Raw genomic sequence first — 17,960 nt, forward strand, 5'->3', positions numbered from 1 at the left:
CTCCTGTTTCATTCTCACCAGCGCTCACTTTCCTGTCAACAAGCACCATTTTCTGGAGGAATACTGTGCCCCATATGTAGGACAGAACTTGAAATGAATCACCATAAAGAAGAGTTTCTAAGTGACTGTGTCTAGCAAATCAGAGAAAAACATTTAGTTACCCTCAAAAAGGCATTAATTGCTCCCACCCTATTGAGATGCTTTTGGAAATACATTGTCATGGCTTATATAAAAAATGATGCATAGCATATACTATATAGTGTATAAAATATAAAAGAACTGTCTAAAATATAAAGTATAGGAAGCCTAAAAACTGAGCACAGTACAGCCCAGCAAACATCAAAGCTGTAATATAGTCAGTCACTATTGTATGTACTGCAGGAGAACACTCACCAGAGCCACTGCAGAAAATAACGAGAACCTTTAGCTGAAAGTGCACTCTTCTAGCTCTTGTTTTTCAAGAGGCACAAGAATGGCACATTAGAAATTGCTGCAGTATCAAAATGAACCCTCTACTGCCAGCTAATCAAACTACTGTCTGTCTTGCATGATACTGTTGTGGAATTTCCACGGGAAATAATGATATAATAATATCCTAAAAATAGGATGATTGTACCCTGAAAGGCTTTTCCCAAGAAATATCTCTCTCAGCTTCCAAACTAGCCCTGGCCTCACTTATCAATAAAAGCATGAAGGACCCCAAGGCCAATCAAATGACTCTAGATGCTACTTGAACAAGAAACCTTTACTGTGCTCATTAGGAAGATATCCTACAAACCCCCTGGGCCCTCAGTGGTGTTTCCCACAGTGTAATGTACCTCAGCCATGGAATGGTAGAAGGATAACCACGCAGCTGGTCCTGAACAATCACTGTGTGCATGGTGGTACCTATGCACTAGGAAAGACCCAGCTCACCTGTAGCTAAGGACCTTGTATTCAACTAATTCCCACCTCTCATCAAACTATCTCTGCCTCTAGTCTCTGCACTCAGATACTGTCTAACAAGGAAACAACTGGGAACTGAAATTCATTTCAGTGCATGACAAAATATATGCAATCATTAAAGATACTGGATTTATGTCATAATATTTTCTGTGTCCTGAGCACTAATCTTATCATGCTACTGAGTTTATAAATCAACTGTCTCACTCTTTTCCCGAGGAGGTAAAAGTGCTTTGTCAGCTCACTGGAAATTATTAACAAGCCTTGCTATTTCACTAGGTACCAATAATCTCTGTCACAGCCTCCAGCCTCACTGACAGTACCCTAGTTAAATTCAAAGCAGCTACTCTTGACTCGTATTTGCTCTGAGATCTGCTGCTTCTATTTCACACTCTCAGAAGAACTTGTAAACCCAACAGCTTGTCCACTTTTTCCAGCTGGCACAGCTGACCTAATGAAAAGTAAAGTTCTGACTCTACTCATCATCTTTTCCATGTTTTCAGATCTGCAGATATAAACATAAACACAGAATACAAAGAACACCCTGAAAAAAATCTGCCTTTCTGCACTGCTGCTGCCCAGCAACTACTGTCAAATCTCCCCTATCATTCTTCCTGTAATCTCCTACCACAGCTTTTCTTTCTATATTTTCTTTATTGCCTCTCTGTCTTGCTTTCTATTTCCCAGGCCTTGCTCTGCACTTCCACCAGAACTCACCAGTGGAGTGCTGCTGTTGCTTCAGAGATTACCAGCAGACTCAGGAGATTAGCAGAGAGCTGGAGAAAGACATAAAAATAAGAGGAAGGTGTCATAAACCATCTTGCACTAGCCACAAACAAACACAGATGACCAGTACACATGGCTTGACTCCTCAGGTGCGCCTAAGTCTCTTGAAAAGGCTCACAAAAGTTTCTAGACTTGCCCATGGCATGCAAGAGGAAAGTTACACAACCTGCTCATGTACCTTTTTTTTCCTTTGCATATTACAGGCCCTAGTGGGTTGCAAAGTGTGTTTCAAGAAGGACATGTTTGTGATAGATGAAATTACAGCTACAGTCCAAATTAGGATATTAAATGACAATAAAAGAAAGAAGTTGGAAGAGCTGTCAACCAAGATGGATGTCTTGTTCATTCATTTTTTCTCCCTCCTCAGTTTTCTCTCAGGTTTCCCTTTCTCTGCATGTATTTATTTTCCTGAATGTTTTTCAGGATATAGAAATACAATTCCTAGCCTTTCCATCCTACTGCCTTGATAGTGAAAGCTCTGAGAGGCTGGTGGGGAGGGGGGTAAGGATGATTGAAGACTCACTCTTCTCCCACGGTCTGGTCTCAGGAGATTTATAACCTGAAATCATCCAAGTGCTATTTATCAACAGTGAGAATCTTAATGTTCCCTATGCCCTACCCATACAGTTATCAGACATCATACTAACTTCTGAGACTTCTGCTTTTGCTAGAGCTTTTTTTGGTTTGTTCTGTAGAAGGTTCATCCTGAAAGATCTAGACCACTTCATGACCTCATTGTTCACAAGCCCACCAGCAGACTGCAGTCTCCTCTGGAGCAGAAAACCATGTCTATTTTTCAGCTGCCACCAACACTGCATACACACATATTATAGCAGATGGTGATGCAGAGCCCTCTGCCACCCCAGACTGACAGGAGTGGAATTTGCTGTTATTTAGAACCCTGCATACAGAATAGATAAACAGTCATTTAAAAGCAAAGCAAAAATAATATTCTGTGCTTGAGAAAACCCAGCCCAAGAGGTCCACAAGAAGATAATATAAAAGATAGTCTATGGGACAAAAGAAATTGTAGAGGTGAAAAAGATAGTTTTAAAGGAGGAAGAGGAGAAAGGTGACAGAAAGATGACTACTTAACACTATCACAGTCTCTAAGAGAGAAACACAGAGTCAATAAGAGACAAAGAACCAAAGGGCATGAGGGGAAGAGAATCTGGACAGGAAGAAGATACAGCAAGCATATTTTGCTTCAAGCAATACCTTTAGATGGAGCAAAAATGAGTGAAAAGGCAGAAAAAAAGACTTCAGTAGATGTCAGATAAGGCAACGGCTTCTAGATGAGAACAAAGCTTTTGACTAGGACATTGTATTAGACAAGATACCCATGGAGGCTTCAAAGAGCTACAGAAGGCAATTAGAGCTTTGGGAGAGAAAGAATGCTGTGAAAAGAGCTAGGATGAGGGAGAGAGACTGGAAGAAAAGACAGCTTTTATAGTAAAAGAAAGAAATAGATCATAGACTGAGGCTTGAACAGTAGCAAAAGATAGAAATTTAAGCTGTGCAGGGCACATAGTAAGCCAGGCTGGATGTGGAGAGACAATGACAGAGAACTCTCAGAGGACACTTGAAAGAAGGGCTGAGTTCCCAGCAAACAGTAAAAAGAAAAAGACCAGAAAGTTTAAGGGCTTTCATCATGAAGAAATAACAAGATAATATGATGATATTCAAGTGGACATGTACTGACTAATACTAGACTGAGTAGAGCAGAATTGACAGAAACAGGGCAGATTTTGAGAATAATCAGCTTTTGATAACTCAAGAAGAAAGAGGCAGAATGGGGGAAAAAAAAATCTCACAACTGGCATCAGATAAATACTTACAAGAACATAAGGACATGAAGGAGCCACTGAAGTAGCTGTTGGAATAGAGGAATTTGAAAGGAAACTTGAACAGATCAGGATAGGGGCAGGATGGCAGTGCAGTATGACATGATATGACAATATGATATGCCATGACTTGGCAAAAACCAAATGAGCTTTAAAGGGTCAGCGTTATGTCCCACTTCCAGAAACAACCCAACTGTGACAGCCTGCACAGAGTACCATATCCATGTTGATGATGCCATCTAAGGTAAATTACTTGTTAACTCACAGCTGTCTTGTCCTACATCACAATGTGGTCACAGGTTGGAATTGAGAGCAAAAATAACATGCAGAGAGATTTAAACAAACCTAGCAACAAGAGCAAGACACAGAAAATCAGCTGAAAGAGAAGACAGCAAAATTAGGTTTTATGAATGGATCCAAACTCATTTAGAACTTTAAAGTGAATCTGACTGTCCTGATGAGCTCTCAGGTAAAGACTATCAGGCTTCAAAACTCAAAAAAGAACAGCCTTTAGTAGAATAAAAAGAAGATAATTTGATTATTTTAAATGGAGAAGACTTCAAGCATAGAAGCAGGAAGCACAGAAATAAATATATAGTCTATATACAACTCTCCCTCACCCACTGTGACCTTGGTTGCAATTAGGTTGATGACCTGAGCTGCTAAAATTTTGTGCTTGCACTCTATTGCCTAGGAGATTGTTTTCATATCTCCACAGCTTGGATGCCTCCTCCCTTACAGCTGCCCCCTTCTTAAATTGCAGCCCTCAATTCCCCTGGTGATTATCTACCCTACAACACCTCATAGTTTCTATTAAATAATTTCTTCTTTTCATCTACTGAAAAGCTTTCCAAATTAAGAGGTGTATTACTGATGGGGTAGAAAAGTGAATGTCTTGTCTTAGGATAAACCAAGTACAAATCAAATAGGCATAGTGTGTATATAAGTACCAAAAGAAGAAGAAAAGTAATTACAAAAAAGTAATATTACTGCTGAGAAGGAGAAAACTTTTTCTAACTGGATTGTGCATCCAAAAGCAGCTAAATTCAGTGAGAACTAGCAAACAATTAACTGACGGAAGTAGATTCAGTGGATTTCTTATTTTCTAGGAAAATAATTTTGCATCACAAACATTTTCTGACATAGTCAGCTTGAAGACATTTTTAGCAGAAAAGGATCAAGGAACATCTAGGAAATACACTTACCTCTAATGATCAAAACTTATTAAGGATACCTTTAAGCTAGTGAATTTTTATTATTCCAGCCCACAGAATCTGCAGCTTGTGCCTGTTTTCCCCTTTTCCCTGTAGATTTATTGTTGCACATGTAAAATGAATAATTGCCCATTTGATCTGTCAGTCATGCCATGACACACAACCTGACCAACACCACGAGGCTGAAAAGTGCAGTGATGAGCTGTGCAGAGCTGGCCTGCCACAGGCTCCTGGGTTTGAACTGGATTTGGATAATTTCAAGTGGAGAATAATGATTCTTGTATAGAACATGGTGAACTATGAAGATGTGTGGCCGTAGTTGAAAGGTTTAGGAGGAGGAACTGGCTTGTGAAGGGAAAATTTTTGTGGAAGTTTCAAGGACATGTTTGTGGTATGCATGAGCTGGGGTTGGTCAAGAAGGAGGAACCATGAGTATGGACAGAGTAACTCCAAGAGGCCATGGCTAGGATTAGAGGTACACAAGAAAAATTATTTCATTTTCCAATATATGCTCCACTTTCAAATGCCTGAAAAGTACTTTCACTGAAGCCCTATGATGTATAGATGTCTATGAGAGCGATCACATTACCTAATTTAGGACACTTGAGGAACAGACTGGTTGAAAAGGACAGTCCTAATATTTTTATGTGCTTGAACTAGTGATCAAGAAGCTTGATGCAAGGAAAAAAATTAATTTTCAGCCAGCTCTGCTCTCCATTCCTGCTGATGCATGGCCATGTGAATGTCAGTAAAGAAGGGATCACGAACACACCTAGAAATGAGGGAAGGGACTGTCTTTTCTGATTGCAACAGAACTCTAATCCACCATAAAAATTTTCTCAGTAACACTTGGCTCTTGCTTACATTTCAGACTCTTGTCATGGTTGGAGCAAATGCTATGAACTACTTGCATGAACCATGGTTGCTAAGTACTGGTTATTGGCAGTGTTTGTCCTGTCCCATCTCAGATAACAGGATGATACAGGATGTCAATAGAAGAGTTGAAGCACAGATGTGTTATCACTACCATTGAAGATTTTTTTTTATATATACCTTATTAACTAGGACAGTTGTAAATCCTGCAAAGTTTTGACTAAGCATCCTATTTTCCTTCTCCTTCACCCATCTAAATGCAGATACACATACAAAACCACCAAAAATACCTAACCCGCCAGTACAGCAGGGGCCTTGCCTGTTTTCCATAAAACAATCCCTGGTGGTAATATGAGATAAAGACTAAGGTAAACAGAGGGAAGATAGTATTTCTCTTGGCAGCCTGAATAATAAATCCATCCCAAATGAGGGCGAAGAAATTCCCCTGCAGCAATAACCTTTGCTGTTATCACTGGCTGCTGATACAGGGATGATAGTGAGAGTCAGCATGACATTCACTGGCCTCCCTCTCTCTTCTATCAGCCCCTTGCTTTGACTTGTAGGAAGGTGCTGGGGGAAGGGAAGAAGAACTGCATCAAGCACGTGCATCCAGGTTGAAGTACTGGGCCGCTCTTTGGCATGAAGCCTGCAAAAAGTCTTTTCTCTGTCAAGCTTTTTAAACTAGAGCTGCTGCACACTTACTAGCAAGAGCCAATTTAGATTGTCACAGGGGGGAAACGGTGCAAGAAGTACACCAGGGACATGAGGGGATACAATCTCTAGATGCCAGAGAGACAGGTAGCTTAGTATATTAAGCCCAGGACAAGATAAATCAGCAGCAGAAATTGCAGGGAGTCCCTGATAAATGGCATTGTGTCCCAGGAGTGTCCTTTAATGTCTATGCCACCTACAAATATTAAACCTGGGAGTCCAGGAAGGGGATGTAGGTTGACAGTGGAAACTATTGTCCAAGGTCAGGAATGGTAGAGGGATAACAGGACAATGAAGAAGAAGGTGCTGAGAATAAATGGTGAAAACTATTCTGACTTTCACTTATATTAGGAGCTGAAATTAGTTCTGTGAGCTGCTGAACTCAGCTCATACAGTTTATGAGAAATTACAGATTTTTGGATGTTGTGTTTGTTTTAGACCATTGCTCACAGCCCCGCTCTTGCATTATGAGGTGTTCAGAATCCACAACAGTGCCTAAGAGTACTTGTGGTATCTTGTTCAAGCACTGCCCTTGGTCTGGGGTATATATACCAACTTTTTCCTGTCCATATCAGAGCCAGATTCTATTTCACATTATGTCTATAGCATATTTTGAAAAGAATGAGTCAGTAAACAAAACAAACAAACAAAAAAAATTAGAGATGGATTTTGTGAAATGTTTCAAATCCTACTCATTCTGCTGTGTTTTCTTGCATCAGGAAGAGAGTTGTTGCTCTCTGGCAGGTGCACTGGCTGAGCTGGGGACATTTACTTAGGAGGAGAAGGACAGAAATGCCCCAGACCACTGTTTTTTGGGCACCATGAGGACCACGATCCCACACAAGTCTGCAGGCTCCATCAATGCTGAAGATTCATTGCTCGGGGAAGAAGATGCAGCTGACCCTTGCCATGGCATATTTTAACCTCATCTTCATCAAAGAGGAAAGGGATGAAGAGGGTATTGCTGTGGTGCTTCCCTGTACCAGAGGGACCACAGTTCTGGCTACAGAACTTTCTGGTAGAAATCTCAGCTGGTACCAGTGGCACCACCACTGCTAGCCAACAGGTTTCTTACTCCCCTTCCTTCTCCCTCCAAATAAAACTGCTCCAAATGCCATCATTAAATCCCATGGGATGGAGGTGAGGTCTCTACAGGGGCAGGGTATTCTCCTTGCTTTGGGCAGGAGAGTTGTCCATCATCTTCCTGCAGGAAATCTTCACCAATCTAAGTGTACTTTGTGGTAGGACCACTTGAACAGACGTGTCTGTCTATACAATTTCATATTGAGTTTTTGCCACACTGGTCATTAGTCCTGTCCTCTCTTGACCTATAGTCTTGTATGCTGGGGAACATGATCATTGCCCTGAATCAGCTGCTGAACATTCAGATCTGCTTAGGAGTGCATTAATGTCTTTAATATCTGTGTTCTTATACCAGGTCTGAAATGTCATTTTTATCAAGATGTCTTCCTCTGCAGTCACAGTCCGTCCACAGGAGGGTCTGGACCCAGCTTTGAATTTTTCTTTCATAACTGCATTGGAAATAAGAGGCCTTCACTGAGAAGGCAGGAGGTCAGCATTCCTTAAAGGATTCCTAGTACACCCTCCAACCAGATAATAAGCATCGCCTGCATCCTGGCAGGGGTCAGCACTCATGTTAAGGATCTCGAGCAGACTAAAAAAAGACTGAGGCCTTTTTGTGGGACCTATTCTCTTTAGATACAAATCTGATGTCCTTCAGTAACCTTCATGTCTTCTGGAAATGTTTAACTTTTTTGAACACTTCTCTTAAGAGATTAAAAAGCTTCTCTGTTTTTATGTGGTTTTCAATTTGATCCATTCTAGTTAATGTCTTGATCCTTGTTGTTTCCACAGGTTATTGACTCCGAGCACATTGTGGTCACCATGAAGTAGTGGTTTCAGCTAAGAAGCTGCATTGTTTACCATGGTATATCAGGTTCAGATGAAATACTGTTATGAGATCATTTTGTCAGTCCTCCATATTCAGTAGTAAAACATCATCAGCTGATGATTGTCCATTCTCCTTAGAGAAGATTCATTTACTACAGAACCAAACGCACTGATCTGGAAAAGTAGAAAGAAGAAGAGAGAAGCCTACACATAAAAAAGAGTTGGGTTGGAAACAGAAACCACTAAAGATTCTGAAAGTGGAAAAATCTTTGTGGAAGGAATTGGAAAGGGTGTTCCAGAGTATCTTAGCATATTCTGTTAATTCACTACACTATTATTACACTACTTATTTGCTACATAGCATTCAAGTTGTTTCCCCCAGTGATGGAACAGTAAAAGAGAATAAAGGTAACATACGGCAGCTCAGGGCTAGAACCAATGGGGAGTGAGAAGTCCCGTGGGGGAGGACTACTTCTTGTAGATATTCTGACTCTTTCTGAGGGCTTCCATTGAGAGACTACTAGTCAGGGTGAATCAAGATGCTGTACCTGAGCTCTGCACAGAAAAGGCTGCCTGTCACACTGTGAACCTGCTTAATCAAAAGCCAGTGATGCATCAGGCCCTGACCCTCTCAGTCTCCCTTGTTCCACATTTCCAGACAAAGTGTCAAGTCTAGTCTTTTATCTTTTGGTATGAGTTATAAGGAAAAAAAAGAAAAATAAGTTTTCTAGGGCCATGGCATAAGAAAAGTTGGTACTGCTTTTGAAATACAGCTGGGTTAAAGAAGAGAGAACACACAGAAATTCAAGATTTTTTCAGCATTGGACTGAACCGTTACAGCTGTCACAAAACTGTGAGTGGTGTAAAGAAAGGATGGTCATATTCCATTTCTTACATCAGCTCTGATATGTGTGTCTGAGCATTGTGAGAGGTAAACTGATGGAAAGCACTCACGTCTTCATGCAGTTAACTGCTCAAAGTCGTGCTGCGAGTGAGTTCACCACAGGTCAGGGAAACAGAATTTAAGAACAAAGCTGTTCGTGTGGCCATGAATAGATCATGTCAGCCACAATGTGCATGTTCACATGTAGCACTGAAACACAAGTGTAGGCAAGAGAACTTTACCTAGCCCTGCTTCTTCTTCCCAAGAGTAAGATTTCCATGTAACTCTGGAATAAAGTTCCTACACCATGCTGACTATTTCTTCTGTCACTACCCTGTTGCATAGCTGCCATGTGTTTAATCCTGCTTTTGCCTTTACCATTCCTGGAAAGCATAGGTGAACCTGCAGCTCTTTTGCCCTTTGAGCCTGGAGCATTATGTACTTCAAACTAATGGAAATGAGGTTTCCAACATGCCCTATTTCTGTATGGAATTGGAACTAAAAGCAGTTCCTGCCCTCAGTACCACGTCCCCTACAGTTGATAACAACCTTGATGCCAAGCAGAATTCATATCAAATACCTCTCTGGTCTGGATAAGGGCTCACAGGGTGCTAGTAAGTTATTCAGAGGAATAAAAACAGACTGACTGAAGAATTGTACAGGGCTTTAACAGGATGATTGAGCAATAAAATTACAGATGAAAAGTCACAATAAATCTGAAGTGATTAAGGAGGAACAGACATTCTAGCTTTGCATACACAAGAACTGTTCAACTATGTAAGCTCGCAATATGTAAGAATAAGATCTTGGGGTTACACAGAATGATCATAATGACCTCTTTAGCATTTATTTAGAACTATGGTTAAGAAGTAGGAAAATTATATCTAATTACATACAACGTGCAAGTACATCTGAGTAATGTTTGCTTTCTGTTTCTCCTAGTCTCAAAAAGAATATAGTAGAACTGTGAGAGTTTCAGAGGATGGTCAAATTATGGAATAGCTGCTGTATGAGGAACAGTTAAGTGGACTGGAACCCCCCAAGCTGGAAAGGACAATAAGGTCTGGAAAATATTGAGTGGTATGAAGAAAATTAACTGAGAATGTTAATTTGTCTGTATCACAGGAGGTAGGGTCTTGTTCTATTGAAGTCACAACTCCTTGGAATTTAGATGCAGGCAAACAGTTTTAATTTGCTTTTCTGTAATAGAAGTAAATGACAGGTTTGTGTGAGTCATTTAACAACAAGGGTAGATAAGAGAGTTCATTACAGACAAAGAATTAAAAATACATTCCGTGTCATATTTAGAAGACAATAATCTTGTAGACTTGTAGGTAATTTGCATTGCTGTTCCTCTGAGTACTTAAGTTAATTACAGAATTACAGAATATTTGAGCATTGGATGGGACACCTGCTGTCTTTTCCAATAGCATGTTCAAGCATTTATCAGCAGGAGAAAGTTGCCTTGGGCTGTGTCCAGACAGTTTTGGATGTCTTGAAGGATGCAACAATCACTCCAGGTAAACCTGTGGCAGTGCTCAGTCATGCAAAAGCCTCTTTCTTTATGTTCAGACAGAAATTCCTATGTTTCAATTTGTGGCCATTCCATCTTGTCTTGTGACTGGGTTCTACTGAAAAGAGAATGGCTCCACCATCTTCAGTCTTCCATCAGATAATAAGACCTCCCCCGAGCCTTTCCTCAGATGTGAGATGCTCCTGTCCTTTCATCATCTTTGTGGCCTTTTGCAGAACCCTCTCCAGTAGCTCCATGGGGAGCTCAGACCTGGACACAGGTTTAGCCTCATCACAGCTAAGCACAAGGATATGCTGCTGATCACAACCTTTGGAGCCCTGCAGTTCAGCTAGTTTTCAATCCACTCCGAGGTCCACTTGTTCAGCCTGTACTTAACTAGCTTACTATGAGGATGTGCCTCATCCTATAACACCTGGCTGGTATCTGAAGATTCTTCCCAGGTCACCTGTCTGAGTTTAGCCAGGACCTCCTTCCTAATTCATGCAGGCCTCCTGCTGCCTTTGCTTGATTTCCTGCTCATAAGGATGGATCATTCCTGAGCTTGGATGAGATGATTCCTGTACAACAACCAGCTCTCTCAGACCCCTCTTCCCTTCAGGGCCATTTCCCATGGGTTTCTTCCAAGAAGATCCCTGAAGACTCAAAGACTTCTTTCCTGAACTCAGGGATTGAGACCTTATTTTGAGCCCTTCTCCCTCCTCGGGTCCAGAAGCTGTCCTGGATGTTCACATCCCTAACCCATCCTTCCTCCTTTGTAAGTATGAGGTCCAGCAGAGCACCTCCTCTTGTTGTCTCTTTGATGATCTTGTTGTGAACTTATTGGCAATGCACTCCAGAAACCTCCTGGATTGCTTATGCCCTGCTTTTACTTCTGCAGTGGGTTGCTTCCAGGGACCATGAATACAACCTCTTCCAATGGTCTGAAGAAAGCATAATCTAATTCTGAAATCTGCAGGACTGTGGTCAGTCCTGGGCTGACCACATACTCAAAAATGGATAGTTATTTTTCTGTAGTTGTTAAAAGCAGTGTGTTCCTCCTCATAGTTAAATACCTTGTCAGCCTCTGTGACTGGTCTTCTGGCAATTTCTCTTCTCTTCAGTATCCCAGTAGAGATGTGGGTTACTCCAAGTCTCAGGATATAGACATTCATAGTAGAGTTTACAGGTAATCAAAGGATGGACAAATTTCCATCTGAAACAAACTTGGGGGTGCACAAAGTAATGTTTCCTCACAATACTGCATGTAATTTGTCACTCGCCACTCGCACTCCCAATAGCATGTGCAATAGATGAAGGTGCTTTGTATTTTTATGTCCTTCTAAAATCCACTCTCAATGCTGATGGATGATAAGCAAACATTCCTGATCCATGGCCTTTTACAAATATGTTGTGGAAATAGATGAATGTCAATCCCAACAGCCACTTGGTTCCCTTAAGAACAATTAAGAATCAATTTCTTCACCAAGAGGCAGGCATTTGTTATAGAGATAAATGGCTGAGTTTTAAAAACATGGGCAAATCCTTTAACCCTGACTATGTTCTTATCAAGGCCCAAAGACCAAAGTGTTTGTTGCAGTCACAACTTGTGGAGGATCTCTTTCCTGCCTCTATGTTCACTGCTGAGAATTGTGTGATTAACTAATACAAAAACATTATATGTCTTCCCATGCGAAGAAACAGAAATGAAATCTGGTTCTGCCAAGTTCTATGTCACTTAATAGTAAATATGAACACTTAAAATAAAGAGGTTCCAATAAGGTAGTGCCCAGGATTATCAAACTTATGTCTGACCTGCCTCTGCATTAACAAGTTAACAGTGATCATTGTATCACACAGGTACGTGGAAGCTGTTCCATCAATACTGACAGCAGCAACTTCCTGCTACTTTGCTAAAGTAAACATTGACAAAAAACCTTATTTTTATGTTGTGTTTACTGCCAGTTTCTCTTCTATTTGCCCAGGCTCTCTGCTGTGATTTTATGGAGATTCACAACGGTAGTCAACCTTACCCTGAAGATTTTTATGTGCTGTACATTTCTGTATTGATGAATTATTTCTCATCTGCCATACTTTGTATGCCACCTGCTGTACAGCTGGGGCAGTAATCCCTGTATTCCAGCTGCACTTCTACTGCCATTGTTGAGAATTATACTAGCAACAGGTCTGTCTCTTTCTGATGTCAGGAATTCTAGTACATGGTCTTTCCCCACATATATCCCCTTCCCCAAACTTACCTGAAATAATTTAATCTGCTCAATTGCCAAAGTAGCATACACTAAATGTCAAAGCAATCATGTATTTTCTTTGTCCATATAAAAAGCTTATAGCTACCCTATTATGTTTCACACAAATATGGGATACCCTCATATGCCATTTATACATGAACAGGTTATTCTACCTTTTACGACACAAGATCAACGGCAAAGTTGAGACTGATTGGCATGCTGACAGTCCTTGGAATTTATTTCTTTGAGCAGGAGGCCTGTACAATTCATGGAAATGTAATTCTATAACCTTCACAACAGAGTCCAATACCTGAATGATGTTGAAAACGGTTTAAAAAAAATACTTTTCTGCAAGTAGCAGAAAAGGCCCCTTGCACTCCCTGCCAGGATGGTGTTATCCAGGGTATAATGTCTGCAGGCAACCTGCTCCTGTGGGGCTGTAACTGCTCCCATAGCTCAGAACAAGGACAATGTGGACAACAGCCAGGCAAGGTAAAGCCTTTGGTACCATTTCTGTTGCATGTGCTACTGTTAAAGCAAACTTTCTCCAAGCGAAATGTGTTTAAGTCAGGAATAAGCTTGGAGGGTTCACTGGAGAAGCTGAAGGAGCTGGGGTGAATAAATACTCCCTCTGGGTTTATTCACCCCAGAGAAGAGGTTTGCCGACAGCAAAAACCTTCACGCTCAAAGGGAAGGTATAGACAGGGAGAGCACCAGGCTCTCCTCAGAGAGGCAAAAGGAAGATGCAAGAGGCAGCAGTCATGACTTGAAACGTGAGAAATTCATAACCAAGCAGGGGGCTGGACTGGACACTGCCAATGTTCCCTTCCATTCTAGATCCTTCTGTAATTCTTGGGTTTTTGCTTTGATGGTGACAAAACCAAAATACTGGCAGGCAAACTTCAGTTATTAATAGAATGATGGATACCAGGCCTGCTAGCAATACAAACTGGAAATGAGAAAATTTCTTCAAGAAGCTTCTATATCTCACAGCAGAGCTTAAGACCAAATGTCTTAAAAAAAGCAAAATATAGCAAAAATTCCTATTCTCATCTTTTAAACAGGTCGGGTAGCCCTGAGCATCTCTCCCATACAGAAATGAACTGAAGGAATAATTCCTTTTTTTCTTTTCCATTGTCGTTGTCAAAAGCCTACAGCTTTCCATGTACAGCTTGGCCCCATGTTCATCTGCATCTTTTGTCCTCTCCAGTTTTGGAATTAGCAATACAAATCTGCACAAGTGATCTTTCTCATGACCTCAGTTCTCCAGGTCTCTTCTGTCTTCTAACATTACTTTTGTATGATTGACAACACTTTCAAAAATAAGAAGAGCAGAGGGGAGCTAGGGAGGATCCCCCCTCTGCCTTGGGACAGCACAGGGAAAGGGTCACATGGGATATTTTTAGAACAGAATCCAATGGCAGTGATGTGAGGAAGGCACAGAGAAAAACACAGCTGTGAAACCTAACACTTGGCCTCATGCATACTGAGAGCAAGAACAGCAGAGAAACAAATTGAGACACAGCAGAGCACAAGAGTGAGGAGAAGGTATGTGAGAGTAACAAGGGAATGTTAAAAGAGTAAGTGACAGAGGCAATGAACACCTGGGAAAAAATAGCTAAAAGAGATTATTGGAAATGGAAAAAAAACCCAAAAACCCAAAAAAGAGCCAGGAGCAGAAAAAATTAATAAAGTGGCCACAGTATATAAACAAACACAGATACTTCAGTCATAGAAGAGACTTAAGGACAAGAAATGGCCAGTTGACTCATCAGCACTCTTATGTAGACGGTGTGTGACCTTTGAAGGCTGAGCAGCAGCTACCTCATCTACCATCTCTCCTCATCCCAAGATATACAGGCTTCATAAGTGACTTCGCCTGTGGACTGTGACACTGCAATAGATTTTCTAAATCAGAGGAAAATAGCAGTCATTCCTACAGTCTTTGGAGCCAGGCAATGACCTACTGTCTGTCTTTTACCACCTACCAGCATGCCCAGAGAGCAGTGGCTGCTTTATGTCTGAAAACTGATGTGTGCAGCATTAGCTCAGAAGTGCTCTCTGCTTCTGTTCACTCACTAAACAAGAACGAACTAACATGACTGCGTACATGGAATGAACAGATGTAATGCTGATACTTGAGAGGAGCCTGCTCCTAAAGATAGCATTTTAAGGTGTAAATTGCTAAGATACTCAAGTCCTGAGAGTGTCTGGCAACACTTGAGGCAACAACATCCAGAATTACAGACCTTTTTTCATTTGCTGCATAATCCTTATAAATGTTCTTAATTTTGTTTGGTTTGAGAAATAATTTGTCTTTAATTGAGATTAGTGACTCACTGCCTTCTTAGCACTAATGCCTGGATTAGATCCAGCAAATAGTTGCTCCAGTAACTACCTGCAACTCTGCCTATGATTCCATAGGACTTGAGTACATGTGGTCATTCTTAAAGAATTCCTAACTTTAGAGTCATGTCTAAGGAAATAGGTCATAGCATTGCTGCCTCCTTATCATAAAGCTTATCAGGGATGGGGGTGACTTGAATTCAACAAAGAACTAGTCATTTGGGGTTTACCTATGCAGGTACTCAAGGAATCAAACAGATATCATTTATTACACAATCCTGTCCTGTCCAGAAACCTAGAAGAGCTCTCAGTGGCAAATATTTGGGATAAATTTATGAATAAATTAAATACAATGCAATACATTGTATTTCTTTCTCTCACAAAGAGCTTTTTAGTAATGGACAAATATTTTGTCAAAGATTTGCCATAGCTGAAGTTATACAAATCATGCTCTTTGAACTCAAGAAATCTGGTGCTAGTTGTGTCTTCCCACAAGCATTCAAGAAAACTCATTAGTCTATTTACTCTGACTAGTCTAGTTCTACACTAACAAGCTAAAATTGGAAAATGTAGAGATCCGTGAGTTTGTTAGAGTTGCAGAAGAAATATAGTCCCTTTATCCAAGTAGCATATACTCACTACTTCTGCATCTTGTGCTGGTTCATGCTCTCTTCCTTACCACTGCTTTTGTTTGGGTTTGTAGTATTTCATTACAATTCAGTCCCTCAGGCAATTATTACTTGCTTGTTCATGGTGCAAACAGGTCATGGCAATTCCTTTATGTCCTATATTAGGCTCAGTCTTGATGCTTTACTGTTGATGCTACTCACTTCTGACACCGAGGGTGCTTTTTTTAATATTTGAATGCTGAATGTCAGGCCAAGAGAGATGAAATACATCCTAATCCTCCCACTGTACTGATTGTGTTCTTTGGCAATATTAATACTTGATATGTGATAAATACCATTCTTAATAAACCACTGTGGAGTTGAGGGTGTGTGCTTGTGATGTGCCTGCATGGATCACTAAGAAATTTACATTCATTGTATGGATTTGAAATGAAAATTTCAGTCATAAAGGGCTAAATGGTCACAGTGAAGATCATACAGTTTTCATTCATCTGTAAGGTACTCTGTCATACACACAAGCAGTGTTCAGCAGCAGAATATATTTAACTGAAAGCCACTCTCCAGTTCTTCACCTCAGCCTACTGCTCCCAAAGGCAACCATAACAACCATACCTTCTCCTTACTAAACTAGGTGCTCTAGGAACAGAAACTAGAAAGTGTGGCAACAGCCTGCATCCAAATACCTATAAAACAAAGCAGTGCAAAACCCTACTTGGATGTGCTCAAGAGATTCCAGAGAGCAAAATCTAAAAAACTCTCCATCCTTCTTTGTAGTAGCTCAGAGATGAGATTTCATTTTTCTTCAGCCCCAACAGTCTTACTTCTCTCTAAACACTTCTACCAAAACTTTGCATGCTCAGGTACCAAGAGGCCACTATTCATTTTTCAAGGCTGGGATTTCATTCATGCTGTTCCTTAGGCAATCTGGATTGTATGATGCTAATTTTCACTTCAGGGACCAAAGTAAGAGGCTTTTTAGGCACAGGACAAACTGCTACCTCCACTTGTCCAGTAAAGTGTGAGGACTCACAGACATGCAATGAATCTCATTCCTGCTACTTGGTAGTAACTCTTTAAAGTAGCTAAAGAAGAAAGAGGCTCAACAGTCTGCATTCAAATGCTGATAAAACAAAGCAGTGCAAGACCCCACTGGGATGTTCCCACAGGATGCCATAGAGCAACATGCTCCATGTTCTCCCAGCACCTATAGACCCCACTATGGCAGGATCCCAACCACTTCTTGTGGGCGCTCTAACAAAGGGCAGGGAATGGTTTCAGTGCTTTATCTGTGGTTATCTTGAAAAGAGAAACCCATTCACATCCAGCAGTTGCATTTCTGTGTAGCTCTGCAGACTCAGCTCTGACTTGTGCCAGCATTTTTAAACCGGCCTGGTGATGTAAATTTTTCACCTATGGGGATTAGGAATTCAAGGAGAACATGGCCACATTCTCTCTTGAAGGAAGCCACTATTGGAGCATGTGCTCAGGCAGATCTCTCGCAGAGTTTGTCGAATGCAAACAGGGAAGGGTATTTGTAGGCAGAGGAAGCGTTCAGCCCCTTAAGCAGAGGAGGGAAGGCAGCTCTCATGAGGAAACATTCCGTGCTGCTGCAGGTATCGTACTCACCAGAGTTTCTTGGTACCGGAACGCTTTCGTTGGAGAGGCATCCCCACTCATATTCCCAGAGACAACGTCCTGTGGAGCGGGGGTTGCTCAGGGCACTGTCTTCCCGTCTGCCCTTCCCGGCAAAATCATGGAGTGAAACAGGCACAAGGCTTCAGATAAAATCCCTCGGAGCACCCTGAGAGAGAAGGTTACTGGTGAGGGAAAGACACAGAGGGAGCGTGTAACCAGAGACTCCCTGCCCCCTCCTGTTCTGTCTGCTTCCCTGCTTTAATCTCGCTCTGCTGTCCTGGCAATGGGACAGCTCAGTAAATTAACAGGAGGTAACATTTCCTCCTCCTCTCTCAGGCAGTGTCATTCTTCACTCCATTTGGAAAGGGTGGGGAACCACAGAAAGAATGGGTACTGTTAGCAGAGAGAGACTTAGGAAGAAAAGGAT

General features: G+C 41.2%; 1 protein-coding gene across 1 annotated transcript in view; it reads right to left on the minus strand.

Moving 5' to 3' along the window:
• The window catches only part of CLCN1 (chloride voltage-gated channel 1), a 58,378-nt gene extending 40,697 nt beyond the window's left edge, over positions 1-17,681 (minus strand). Inside the window, exon 1 of the mRNA XM_088159107.1 lies at positions 17,525-17,681. Coding sequence (XP_088015233.1) covers positions 17,525-17,575 — 51 coding nt within the window. The 5' untranslated portion in view covers positions 17,576-17,681. The remainder of the gene's footprint in view (positions 1-17,524) is intronic.
• Between the last annotated feature and the right edge of the window lie 279 nt (positions 17,682-17,960).

This window comes from Sturnus vulgaris, chromosome 2 (assembly GCF_052056855.1).
Source record: "Sturnus vulgaris isolate bStuVul1 chromosome 2, bStuVul1.hap1, whole genome shotgun sequence".
Taxonomy (NCBI): Eukaryota; Metazoa; Chordata; class Aves; order Passeriformes; family Sturnidae; genus Sturnus; species Sturnus vulgaris.